At 55.2% G+C, this 12404-nt stretch overlaps 5 protein-coding genes across 5 annotated transcripts; 3 read left to right on the top strand and 2 right to left on the bottom strand.

Annotated features, from left to right (window-relative positions):
* Positions 1-120: 120 nt before the first annotated feature.
* On the top strand, positions 121-1095 carry BKA78DRAFT_352922 (oxidoreductase-like protein; the record flags this gene model as incomplete). The annotated part of the gene is made up of 1 exon (XM_066891451.1): positions 121-1095. The coding sequence occupies one exon, from the start codon at positions 121-123 to the stop codon at positions 1093-1095; it is 975 nt and encodes a 324-aa protein (XP_066744484.1).
* Positions 1096-1510: 415 nt separating this feature from the next.
* Positions 1511-1999, bottom strand: BKA78DRAFT_352921 (dolichol-phosphate mannosyltransferase subunit 3; the record flags this gene model as incomplete). Its single annotated transcript, XM_066891450.1, has 3 exons — positions 1511-1678; positions 1800-1868; positions 1952-1999. The coding sequence occupies 3 exons, from the start codon at positions 1997-1999 to the stop codon at positions 1511-1513; spliced, it is 285 nt and encodes a 94-aa protein (XP_066744483.1).
* A 367-nt stretch (positions 2000-2366) lies between these two features.
* On the top strand, positions 2367-4210 carry BKA78DRAFT_352920 (uncharacterized protein; the record flags this gene model as incomplete). The annotated part of the gene is made up of 3 exons (XM_066891449.1): positions 2367-2556; positions 2609-2854; positions 2904-4210. The coding sequence occupies 3 exons, from the start codon at positions 2367-2369 to the stop codon at positions 4208-4210; spliced, it is 1743 nt and encodes a 580-aa protein (XP_066744482.1).
* A 1639-nt stretch (positions 4211-5849) lies between these two features.
* BKA78DRAFT_352919 (uncharacterized protein) lies at positions 5850-7226 on the top strand (the record flags this gene model as incomplete). Its single annotated transcript, XM_066891448.1, has 2 exons — positions 5850-6217; positions 6266-7226. 2 exons carry the CDS (start codon positions 5850-5852, stop codon positions 7224-7226), a joined length of 1329 nt encoding a protein of 442 aa, XP_066744481.1.
* A 1672-nt stretch (positions 7227-8898) lies between these two features.
* On the bottom strand, positions 8899-12185 carry BKA78DRAFT_138052 (adaptin N terminal region-domain-containing protein). Its single transcript, XM_066882705.1, has 2 exons — positions 9089-12185; positions 8899-9038 (listed from the first exon to the last, which is right to left on the bottom strand). The coding sequence occupies exons 1-2, from the start codon at positions 11858-11860 to the stop codon at positions 8925-8927; spliced, it is 2886 nt and encodes a 961-aa protein (XP_066744480.1). The 5' UTR covers positions 11861-12185; the 3' UTR covers positions 8899-8924.
* Positions 12186-12404: the final 219 nt, after the last annotated feature.

The following is a 12404-nucleotide window of genomic DNA, read 5'->3' as shown; positions in this document are numbered from 1 at the left end:
CTCCAGGGCAGCATGGAAAGCAAACATCGATCACGATAACGGCAAGACAAATTCTCACACAATCTACCAAATCACTTCTCCCTTCGACCGCGACATCCCAAATCCACTGCGATCCCAGAAATGGCGCTGCGGCGCGCCCACGTCCGCCTCTGCGCAAACTGCCTCCACCACATCCGCCCCTCCTCCCATCGCACAACACCGATCGCATGTGCGCCTGCGTCTGGATTGCAATGTCGACAGAAAAGCGACAGGCCTTTGATTGCGCCGCCGGGCCAACAGGCAGCGCCATTGCGCGGCTACTACGCCGAGATCCTGTCCCACCCTATCCACCGCCCCGCCGCGGCGTCCACATCCACCAAATCTGGGACAGAGCAAAATCAAGTCCAAGATGACGCCAAACCCTCAGAGACTTCAGATGCCACGGCGAGAACAGAAGCACCGCCCTCGACTTCTTCCTCGTCTTCCACAGGCAGCCCCGCCGCCGAAGTCCCCGGTCCAACACCACAGCCAAACGCGTCGACCACATCGGCCAAGGAGGAAACCCAAGCAAAGGCACAGATTGTGTTCGGCAGCCGGCTGGCGGGGCCGGGGGAGCGGCAGGCAGCGCGCGAGGCAGGCTCTCGCGTGGTCGCAGGCGTGACGATCCCGCCGCGGCCGACGGAGCCCGACAACTGCTGCATGAGCGGCTGCGTCAATTGCGTGTGGGACCTGTATCGCGACGATCTGGAGGAGTGGGCGCTGGCGAGTAGGGAGGCCAAACGGCGGTTGAAGGAGATGAAGGCCGGTGAGGAGAAGGGCAAGGACATGAACGAGGAGAAGCAAAGGCAGGCAGTGGCCGCGGAGAATGAGCGTAGACGCCTGGCTGATGCTGCTGCCAGCTCGTCCTCAATGGACGATGATGGTGGGGGCAGTGAGACCTTGTGGACCGCTGAGGAGCTGGGAGGGGATGGCGCCGAGGAGGCGCCTGCGTCGGTCAATGAGGACGACTTGCTCAAGGACATCCCCGTGGGTATCCGCGAGTTCATGAAGACGGAGAAGAAGTTGAAACAGATGCATGCGGCTGAGGAGGCGTCGTCATCGCCGCCGCCGCCATGACTTAGCCACCACCTTCATGGCGGTTGGACACCAACTTGTACAGTTTATTTGTTGCAGCGTTTTGCGACGGCGTCATCTGGGGCATACTAGAGCGGCTCTTGTTCTCTTGGGCGCATCTAGAGATATAGATCAGGTAGACAGATATACCCGTCGGCCAGCGCCTGGCGCGCCGCAAAGATCTCGAAATTCTTCTAAAAATGTAGAAGTACATGCCTCTATCGAACCCGAAATGCGCTCGAGAGACAATCTCATTTTCCCGCCGTCGAACAAGAAATATGCCGTCCCGTCTGCAAAAACGCCAGCCGGCACATCTTCCCTGGCCTTTCCTTTCGCCTTTTGTTTGTTGGTGTTGTTGGTGGTGGTGTTTCCAGTCGTGTTGTAAGTGGGAGCTTTCGAGAGCGAAGCCAGGCAGCGCTTAGTCCTCGCCGACATCGACACCCTTGGCCCGCAGCTCCTTTCTCGCCTGTTGGATCTCGGCCATCAGCTCGGCGTGCGCCTCGGGCACGTCATTGAACGTGTACACGCCCCAGCCGAGCTTGAAGAGGAGGTATGCGCCAAAGGAAACGAGGGCCCAGAAGGGCAGCTGCAGAGGCGAGCGTTAGCGCACCATCGCATGGCATAAATACATAGAGACGCAGTGTCGTTGGGGGGTGTGAGAGGCATTTGCGAGGCCATGCCTCGACACTCGGTCGTCATGCACGTACCACGGGGATTATGTCTTCCTGGACCTTGGACGACAGCGGGACGAGTCCGAGATACAAGGCCAGGTAGAGCTGCGACAAGGCGGCGGTCAGTTAGAATTGTGTTCGCAGCAGCAGCAGCCAAAAACTAGCGGCAGGGATGTTGATGCGCATACGGAGGACAGGAGCAGGCCAATGGAGATGGTTTGTTGAGCGCGCGTCATTTTGATCGAGGCGGTAGCGTGGTGAGGTCGAGTGAATGAGCGCGAGATTAGGAGAGTGTGTGCGTGTTGAAGGAGCGAATGGTGTGCAGTTGGTTGGCGTGTACAGTACGGCAGCGACGGCGGCGGAGAGAGCTTGGTTGCTGAGCTCGTTCCCTCCCTCTCGTCAGTCTGTCGTCTCCTGCGGAGGCGGAGCGGAACCACCGAGTTCAGCAAGGTGGCATCATACACGTGACCGCGAATCGCTCGCGCTCCCCTTTCGAGAATCTCGCAGAAGGCTTGGTCATACAGCAGATATATTCAATTTTGTCATCTGGAGCTGTGTGTTCCTCCTCGATCGTGTTACGACTCACAGAAATCGGCTTGCAACATGGAATGGCCCTCTGGAAGCAACGCGCCCTCTTTTAAGAAGGCTCTGGCCTCTTATCTCGAAGATCCGGAGCAGCCAAAGGATATTGAAGATCTCATCTCGCTGCCGACCCGTTTGGAGGAGCTGCGGGGCGAAGAGCCAAAAGCTTGGGACGACGCGCTTGAGCTGCTTGCAAACACATGCCGTAACCGTGAGTATCCATAGAACATTGCTACCCCTGCACGCTCTGACTTGCTATTCAGCAAAGTGGCGAGCGCCCATTGAGAAGTCAGGCTTGTTGCAATACTACCTCGATAATCTGGCCCCCGATTCCCTTCCGACAACTTCATCTACGCAGCTCCTCCGAGCTATTGGAAATAGCGTCGCGGACTGCGATGACTCCCGAGCTGTGACGCTCCCTTTTCTGAAGCAGATTGCTGCGTGTCTGCGAAAGGAAGCCTTAAGGACAGTTGCTCTTAGCGTACTTTACAATATCTGCTTGGGTTATCGTAAGTGCCCTCTTGCTGCAAACACCATGGCCGACGCTGACAAGGATAGAACCTGCGCAAAAGGAAGCCGCAGCCCTGAGACTAGACCGAGATCTCGCAAAGTTACTGAATGATGGAAACCCAATGATAAGTCAGGTCTGCGAGTTAATGGCATGGGTCACCAACGAGCTGCCAGAAGACGGCCTTGCAGGCTCCGAGGACTGCCTCGAAGCCGTCATCAAATACACCGCCAGCTGCGATGAATGGGAAGATTTCAAGAGCATCATCGCCGCAGCTTCAGTCTACCTCCAAGACCCGGCTATTGAGAACACAGTCCTCCACTCTGATGTATTCGAGCAAATCATCAGCCTCCTGAAGAAGAAGACTGACCAGTTGGCCTTGCTGCAATTTGCCATGTCTGAGGAAGAACGCAAAAGCTTCGAGGAGGACCTTCGTATCGCCTCTGGTCTTGTCATGAACCAGCTGGCCACCATTACAGCTTCGGACGACTTTCCGCGCAAATATACGTTGGGAAGTTCCCTTATTGAGGAGCAGGGGAAGTGGTTAGCGGAGGGGCATCCGATCCTCCAAACATGTGCCTGCATCTTATTGGGAAATCTTGCTGTCGATGACCAGACCAACATCAAGATGGTCCAGGAAAAGCAATGGCATGTTCCAACTATCAACATCTTGAGAACCCGGACAGATAGAACTCTGCTCTTTCTAGCAGCAGGATACCTGAGACATCTCGCTCAGCCAAAGGAGAATGTCGAAATCGTCAGCGACGCCGATGCTATTCCAGTATGCACAGCGCTGTTCTCTCAAAGACAGCCAGAATTGGACTTTGAGATTGCGGCCATCTTCCGACGTCTCACCAACCATTCGTTCAGCAACACAGCCAAATTGATCCGTCACGAGGCAGCTTTGGAGAAGCTTCTTGTGGCGACAAACGCAACAAGGACGGCTTTCGAAGTCGGCAGACTGCTTGTGGTCATGTCTCGGCGCCTCCGCGAGGCTGACGGGTCAGGAAAGCAGGAGGAGAAAAAAGAGCTGTGGGCTCTTCTGTTTTCGCATGGCGATATTGTAAAGCCGCTTCTTTTGATGGTCAAACAGGAGCAGGTTCCCGTCTTGGCTGCAGAGGCATGGTTCGGTCTCGGTCTCATGGCTGCTGACCAACAGGGAGCTCGCATGATTGCTGATGCTTTCAGAGATGATGAGGCCTTCGGCAAATTGAAAGATGCCGTCACTGGAGACAACGCGGCGAACAAAGGCAACTCGTCGACTTTGGTCCATCTGTTGGCGCAGCACGCTGAGGATGCCGATCTCAAGACCAAGTTTGAAGGTCTTGTTCAGGAAAGCCGAGCGGGCACGAACTAAGAATGCGAGATGAAATTCTGCTCAATATTCGAGTAATGTTATACCCAGCAGCTACGTCTGATCCCAATGCGGGGCTTGCGGCTTTGTCCTTAGTCTATTTGTTTTTGCCCAGTGTTCTTCCAAATCTTCACCTTGTCCACATTTAGTCGACCTTTTTGTCCTTTCTGAGTCTGTCGTCTGACGTGCATTACCTCGTGCGACGCAAGCAGAACTTCTTCCCCGCTTTGGCTTGATGGCTTTACGTCTGGACTCGAGCTGATGAAGCTGGGGCATTTCCTCTGGAAGGACAGGGCTTCACCAACTCTTGGTGTTCAATAGCTGGGATAGTGAGCTCTCCACTGGCGTCTTTCCATCACAAAACATCGTCTTTTCAAACACCCGGTTCTCTTGGATAGGCTCGAGGCTCTATCTTTGAATGGCTTCCCAAATTCCTGGGTTTCGACCTTGCGGCTGACGGCACAATCCGAATCTTGCGCTTGGACAACGGCTGAAAACCCGGTTGACGGTCCGTCGGGTCTTCTACACGTGTCTTGAGTTCAGATACCGAACGCTCTTGGACCTTTTGGGCAAAGGACCATCACCTTGGCAGAGGGTCTCAGCCAGCCTTGTGGAAGAAGCAATTTCGGCAGAACGGCCCACGTGCCTTTAGATCAGCTCTCCCGAGCGCTGGCTGTAGCCTTTCCACGTGGAAGTAAGACGGCGGAAAGTTCTCTTCTAGATAGAACTTTAGGTCGGAGCAGCTGAACTGGAAGGCCCCTGAGCTTCGAGGAAAGTAAACAGGGAGAAGAGGCAACGGATTTTGACAGCTTTCCAGGGCACCAGTCACGGGCCGTTAACCGAGAATCTGGAAACGCTCAGTGCCAAAATGGGCAACTAACGGCTGGCAGACGATGGTCTCTTTGGCCATTGACGAATCACAAGCTGAGAGACACGACCACAGCCACGGAGCGCCCGTCTGGTTCAATTGGCAAGGACTGCCGCAAGCGCGACGCAATGACAAAGGAGAGCCCCTTGCTGAGGCCAATCGATACGAAGCCCCGGGCCGCACTGGGTGGAGTGAGGAATTCGAGGGGAGGCGTGATCAGTCCATCGACACAAACACAAGTGGCAGACTGATCTGAGGCATGGCGCTGGGGAGATACGAAGATACACGGCTGGAGCCGGTGGGGCGTAAACAGAGCGACTGGTTGCGGCTTCGGCCGGACAGCTGCTGCTTACCGAAAAAGGCAATGGGGCTCCTGTCTATTCTAAGACTTGCCCTTCCGGGCAGGGCAAGGCTCGCTTAATGCTGCTCTCCCGAGCTCCCTCCTGAATGTGTCGACGCCAAAACGCCGTCAACCGGTGTGCCCTTTGACATGCCAATTTCGCGGTCCTTGGTCCGTTGTGTGAATGGCCGGTCACGAACACCGCCTCTCATCCTTTGAGCATTCACTATGGTTGCTCAGTTCCGAGCATCTCAACATGAACCGATATGGGGGCTTCCCGGCTCCTGAATCTGTAGTTTTGTATACACCTTGTGGCTTGTTGTCAACAATATAAGAACCAAGGGAGATTCCATCAGAATTATCTCCATCATCAGCGACAACTTCCATCTTCTTCAGTACTTCACTTCTCAATTGGTCTTTTGCATCACCTCACGATGCGTTCTACTCTTCTTCTTTCGTTGGCCTTTGGCCTCGCTGCCTCCAGCCCTCTTGAGAAGAGGCAAAAGATTGCCTTCCAGTCTGTTGCTGCAGCTGCGGAGTCTGTCATTGCTACGCTTCCCGCTGCGGCATTGGGCCCTACCAACGTCGGTGTCGTGGCTACGACTCAAGCTCCTGCTACCTCTGCCTACAACCTGCCTTCGGCCATTTCCAAGGCTACGTCGAGCATCACTGTCGCCAACAGCCCCAATACCTCGCTTGCTCCGACGAGCTTGCCCGCCAATGCCAAATCTGCTGCCAAGCGCGAACTTGAGCAGCGTGATAGTGCGGCCGCCTCGTCGACTTCCTGCGCTACATACACGGGGTGAGTATATTGCAAGCTGGGAAACGAGCAATGCTGACATCAAAGTAGAAAGGGACCTGTTGTCACTAGCAGCCCCAGCGCTTGGATCAATGATCCCGCCCTCACAAGTGCTGCCACAAACGCACCGGTTCCCACCGGCTACGTCCAGGCCGATGGTTTTCAGAACTTGAAGGGATCTTTGCAGATGATGGGCTATCTCACCGTCAAGAGCTTGGATACGTACGACACTCAGGCGTGCGCCAACTACTGCGACAACGAGCCCCTTTGCATGGGTTTCGACATCTACTACGAGCGCGACCCGGCTGCCAACACCACCTGCTCCCCTGGCAAGAACCCTGACTCCATCACCTTCATTGGCTGCACTCTCTACGGCTTCCACGTCAACGCTTCCCTGGCCACCAACACTGGCCAGTGGCGCGACAACTTCCAGGTCGTCATCACCGCGTCCAACGGCTACAACAAGGTCGGCGTCAAGCACCCGGGCATCTACGACAACATCCCCGGCTTCAGCAAGCCAGTTGAACTCGGCAACGCCAGCATCGACGCCCTCTTCTGGCCGCCAGCCGTCTTCGACTCGGTCGACGCCGCCGGCAACAACAAGCTGTACACGTACATGGGCATGCGGTCGCTGCAACAGCCGTACGACGCGCGCGTGTGCGCCAGCATCTGCTCGGCGCAGACGGCAGCCAACAAGAACTCCCCTGACAAGCAGACGGGCACGTACATGCCGTGCAACTTCTTCACGGCCTACGTGCTGGCCAAGAACGACGTGCCCGTCGGCCTGCAGTGCGCCTTTTACATGCTCCCCTGGAACACGACCTATGCCACCAACACGGGCTACTACGACTACCCCAACTGGCCCAAGCAGGACGTCTCCAACCACTACACCATTTACAACTCGATGGCTTTCACCGCCAGCAGCTTTGCTCAGGGTACTGCCGACTTTGGCAACAACAACACCCTGGCTGGCTCGTACTGGACGAACCCCAACGCCTTCCATTCTTCTTGAGCGGCGTTTGCCCGTCGCTCGAGTCTTCTTTTGATTCCAAGTTTTAGAATTCTGACGTTTAACGGCTGGCTATCCTCATGTTACTTGGTGTCTTTTACAAAATCATAGACTATTCACTATATACAACCTGAACACTCACATTTCCCCACTATATTCGCTTGCGTTGCTAACATCATCACTGAAGCCCCCTTCTCATCATGCACCACTATCCGCACTCCCTCTAGGCTTCCGGCTGATCCATGTCCCACACATGGGAATCTAGCACCCACGAAACCTGCCAAGCGACGACTTCGCCCAAAATCCTCCAAAAGGGGAGCACCAACGCCTAGGTCAGCATGATGGGGTTCACGCACCAACCCCTCGCCCTCCTGCCTCTCCACCATACCCAGGGGCAAGCAGAAAACAAGGAGCGAGCGTGCAAAGAAAGTGCAACACAGTGGCGTGCGGGTGCCTGCATAAGCCTACCACATCTAGCAATCTGGCACGCGTACCAGGTCGGCGACTGACGCAGCCTTGCCGAAAGAAGCAAAGAGGCGGGTGCGGGGTGGGGTAAGATGGCGGACGGTTGCGATGGGGGCTAGAGCAGGGCTAGGTAGCCTGGGTGGTTGGCCGGCGTGGGGTGGAGTTGGTAGGCTAGTGTATGGCGGACCCGACGTTGGGGGGGGGGGGGGGGGGGGGTGGTGGTTACTTGCTAGGGGTTAGGGGATAGGGACAAAGAGTTACTCGGTGGTGACGTTGTAGATTGCGTGGAAGAGGCAGGCAAGCGAGAATGCTGGAAAGCGTGGTTTGAGTGGCAGGCAGGCTGTCGAAGTGTCGGTTGTCCCGTTCATGCAAAAAGAAGCAAGTCGTTGGCTGGATGTTTTTAGTATGCTTCCTGTGCCTACCCGCAAGCTTTTCTTTTCCCCTTTTGCCAATTGTCTTTTCGTCGAGCAGCCAGCAGATGGGAAGGAGCCAGTGAGTGTGTATCCGCGTGGAGTGGGGCCCATAGGCAAAAGAAGCTGCCAATCGCTTTCCTTTTTCCAGTAATTTTCAAAGCCAATCGACAATTTCTCTGGCCTTGCCGTCGACGTCAATCCGTACGTTTTTAGGTCCAACAAGTACCTGATTTATGATTTGTGTTGCACTGTTTTCGTCCTTAGCCACAACCTTGTCAATCAAGGCAACGGCAGCTCGCAGAAGTGGTTATGAGGAAGAGGACAGAGAATGTGGCGATACTAAACAATAGATTGGTCGAAGAAAATTGACGATCCGTACGTCCGCCCCTGCCCGCTCGCGCATCTGTACTTATGACCCTTCCAGTCGTCCGAAGACTGGATAGAATAGCCATGATGACGTCGCAAAAACGCTAAAAGCCCACAACACAGAGGGGGAAGCGATTGCATGGCTGGTTGTCTTCGTCTCCAGTTACGAGTGGCCGCGACAAAGCGCGGCCTTGCTCTCTCTCGTGCGAACTTCCCCCTAAGTAATCAAGCGACGCACACCACCAACGGCCGACCAACAACCCGCCAAACGATGCAGCAACAACAACGGCAACAGTCCAACACAGACGACGGCTTCATGCCAGTCGACGACAGGAGAAGAAACCCAAAAGCTTACAAGACGCCCAATGGAGAAGAAGCGGAACAAGAGAAGAGGAATGAAAAATAGGGCGCCTCAAAGGTGTGTCATGGAGAAACAGGCATGGCCAAAGACAACAGGCTAAAGGCCGCCATTGTTATTAACAGACTCGCCCTGTGACAGGCGGTCAACCATAAGCTTGAGCAGCACCGGGGGCACAGCTTCATCGGTCGCGCGGATGGTGAGGCGGTACATCTAGGTTGGTGAGTGGCAGGCTTCGTAGTGGAGATAAACAGCAAACTTACCATGGTGTCGTAGTTGGGCTCTAGACGCAACAAGCATCCAAATCGGCCTCCGTCGTGCGTGTGCAAAACGCTTGCGCCAACCAGGTTGCGCGAGTTTGGATCCAGGCCGTCCAACACGCCCCACTTGAAGCCCTCGACAATCTTGCGTGTGAGCGTGGGGTTTGTCACGCGGTTCTTGGAGACGAGACCGAAGATCTTTTGCGCTTCGCGAGGGGCACCTCCAATCTGCTTCCACCGCTTGAAGAAGTCGTCGGCCGAGAGCTCGGCGCCTTCCATGTACTTGTGCAGAGTGACGGGGAGCTGTAATGTCAGAGCTTGCAGCGAGCCAGCCAAGTAAGAAATGCGAATAGTTGGGGGCTCAGTGAATACGCTCTTCGCCTCGAACATGATCATTTGTTGGGCCTGGGCATCGGAATGGACGTTTGTGTCGGGGAGGGACTTGATGTCAGTCTTGAGACTTTCGGCGGAACGGTTGTCAAGGGTGGTGGTGAACGAGCCCATGGGGTAGGAGGACTTGTTGGTAAAGTAGAGGATGATGCAGCCCAGCTCCCCGCGGTATTCCGAGCGCAGGCCGATTTGAATTTGAGCATCTTCGTATAGCACACCTTCAGCACGTAACAGGAGTCGGTTGTATCCAATTTCCCAGTCGGGACTCAAGTGAGCGGCACTGGCAAGGTTTGCACCCTTGCCGCTGTCCACGTTGATGAGATCCAAGCCTGCAAGATCTTTCGTGCCGTTGGAAGCGCCGTTCGTGCCGTTGGCGGCTGCTGTGCCATTGTTTGACGGAGCGTTGGTGAAGGAGCGCTTGAGCCCTGTGTTTTGGACAAGATTGAATTCCTTGGGATCCGCGTTTGCATCCCGGCCACCAACAACCCAAGTCCTCTTGTCGCTCGAACCGGCATGCTTTTGGTGCAGTCGGGATAGCAAGGCAGAGGCCCGCTCAGGGAAAGGTGGCATCTCATCACACACTGTCCGCAGCAGGTCGTCGGTGGGTAGAGTAGCCAAGGCATGGTACTCGCATGCTCTTTGCTGCAGTTCAGGGTCGAGTGTGTAGCTAAAGTCTTGGAAGACCTGGAGGAGTTGCGGTTTGATTTCCGGGAAGAGGTTGACATATTTGATGAAAGAGGAGAGGATGATGGCTCGCGTGCTTGACGAGCAGCCCAGCATCTTTGATCGCAATGCCATGAACTGCTCGATTGGGTTGCAGCCCTTGTTGTCTGCAATCAAGTGGCCAAACTCGCCGAGGAGGTACCCACCGATCTTGACAAGAGTCTCGTGACAGTGCTCCATTTTGATGTATTGCAAGATGTTTTGTGCCGCATACACCTGGAGCTCTTCGTTGTTCGTGACGATTTGGATCACACGCTGCCAGACTTCGTCGCTGACATGATCGCCGGCCATGGCAATCAGCTTCAAGGTGATGTCGACATACCATTGCACGTCCGTGGCGTACTTTTCGGTCAGAATCGCAATCTTGAGCACCATCTCCTCCCTGATTGCGAAATCTGCCGTTTGGAGATACTTGAGGAGTTCCGAGACGATAGGCTGAGCGTTGGTCGAGTCGCACATGCTGTACAAAAGATCCAATCCCTGTCGACGCACGCTAATATCTCTATCCCTCAATGAGCCAATGATGATGCTCTGGTGTTTCTTGATGGGGTCCAGAGTCTCTGCTCGCGCGGCCAAATGCGTCATGGCCTCCAGGCCGAGGTACCGGACATTTGTTTCGCGGGATTGGATGAATTTGCCCAACCGAGAAGATATCTGCACCATCAGATCATGCTCCGTGTCCAGGTGGATGACTAGGTTGATGGCTTCAAAGAGGACAGCATTCTGCGCATTGTTTTGCTGCACGTTTTTGGGCATTTCCATGGCCGAATCCAGAATACGTTGCACCGAGTTGCGAATCAGGTTTCGGATATGGGTGTCTTCAGAGGGCGGATAGTACTGCAGCAGCCGGAGGAGCTTGACCTGAATCCACGGACAGGGTACCTTGTAGTAGAGATAGTCCGCGGCGCACTCGTTGTCCACGACAATCTTTTTCAATCGGTTCGCAGCTTTGCTGTAGCTTCCCCTGTACGACTGGGGATTGTCCTGCACCATTGCCATGACCAACGACGTCACCGAAAGCGCGACTCCCATGTCCGGATCGTCCATCAATGCTATTATCCGCTCTGCCCACTCCTGCTGCACTATCCCAGGGTATTTTCGGTAGAGACGCAGCAGCGTCAAGGCGGCCTTTTTCTTGACGAAGGATTTCGAGGTGGGCGAAATCAGTAACCGGTGGACGTCGGCACTCAGGGCCTCGCCCATTTCCTTGCCACCCACATTTGCAATGGCGTGGAGCGCCAGGCAGTTGTTGAGCTCGTTGTGGTCCAGGAGGTCTTTGCGGATGCTGTTGACGACAAGGTGCAGGAGCTCGTGCTCTTCGTGCAGGAAAAGCGTCACGGCCAGGTACCCAATCTGCTTCTCCGAGTACTTGTTGGCTGAGATGAGGTTGACGGCTTCCAAATGGCCAAAGTCGACGTTCCAGCCGAGGATATAAATGTACAGCAGCTTGCAGACATATTTCTTCTTGGAATAGCCGTTGAGGCCGCCCTCCTTGAACTTTTGACGAATGTTTGCCAGCTCCTTATTGATGCGCTTCTCCTCGAGCTCGCGAGCGCGTGCATTTCGCAGGTCGGCGATGAAGGAGACGAGGCCGCGCATCGAGTTTTGAGGCCCCGAGTTCCCGCGGCTGAACAGACCGCCGCTGCCCGAGTTGGAGGCCATGGTCGCGAGGGTCGACTATGGTGTCGAATGCTTCTTGGCCTCGCCAACGGCGGGCGTCCGCCAGATTGTCAGAGCTTGGGCAGCTCGGGTGTCGAGGAGAATTGGTTGGGTCGGCGCGAGTACGGAGGGCGAGTGGAATGTTAGGGGGTGGAGCGGAGGATAGATCGGGAGAGCGTCTGGCGGGATGGATGGGGCGCACACGCGCTCGTGCAAGCAGGTAGAACGTGAGGTGGGAGGGTTCAACACAGGCGGTCCTGTCAGCGGGTGTGATGGTCGCAAAGTCGATGTTTCGTCAGACTACCTACCACAGAGGTAGAGAGAGAGGCTGAAGACATGCAAGGTCCAGCTAACGGAAGCTAGGTATTGCCGAACGGGGGGCGAGGGGTGATCGACATTTGGGATCAGGATGGGCACCACCCATGATCTGCGCACCTTGAAGTCGCAATTACGCGTATAAATACTGCATCTTCCACTTGAATCAATTCTGATATTCAAAACCACACAAAAGCAAAAGAACCCTCCACCCGTTCCCATGAAACTTGAT

This window comes from Phyllosticta capitalensis (genome assembly GCF_038381095.1).
Source record: "Phyllosticta capitalensis strain CBS 128856 chromosome Unknown BKA78scaffold_5, whole genome shotgun sequence".
NCBI lineage: Eukaryota > Fungi > Ascomycota > Dothideomycetes > Botryosphaeriales > Phyllostictaceae > Phyllosticta > Phyllosticta capitalensis.
Note: the sequence above shows the minus strand (reverse complement) of the source record. Positions and strands in the feature narration are given on the sequence as shown.

Excerpts from the sequence above, each read along its gene's own strand:
- BKA78DRAFT_138052 (XM_066882705.1), bottom strand. The coding sequence starts at position 11,860 with ATGGCCTCCAACTCGGGCAGCGGCGGTCTGTTCAGCCGCGGGAACTCG. Across the intron at positions 9,039-9,088 it reads AGCCCAACTACGACACCATG|ATGTACCGCCTCACCATCCG; the intron begins GTAAGTTTGCTG and ends TCACCAACCTAG.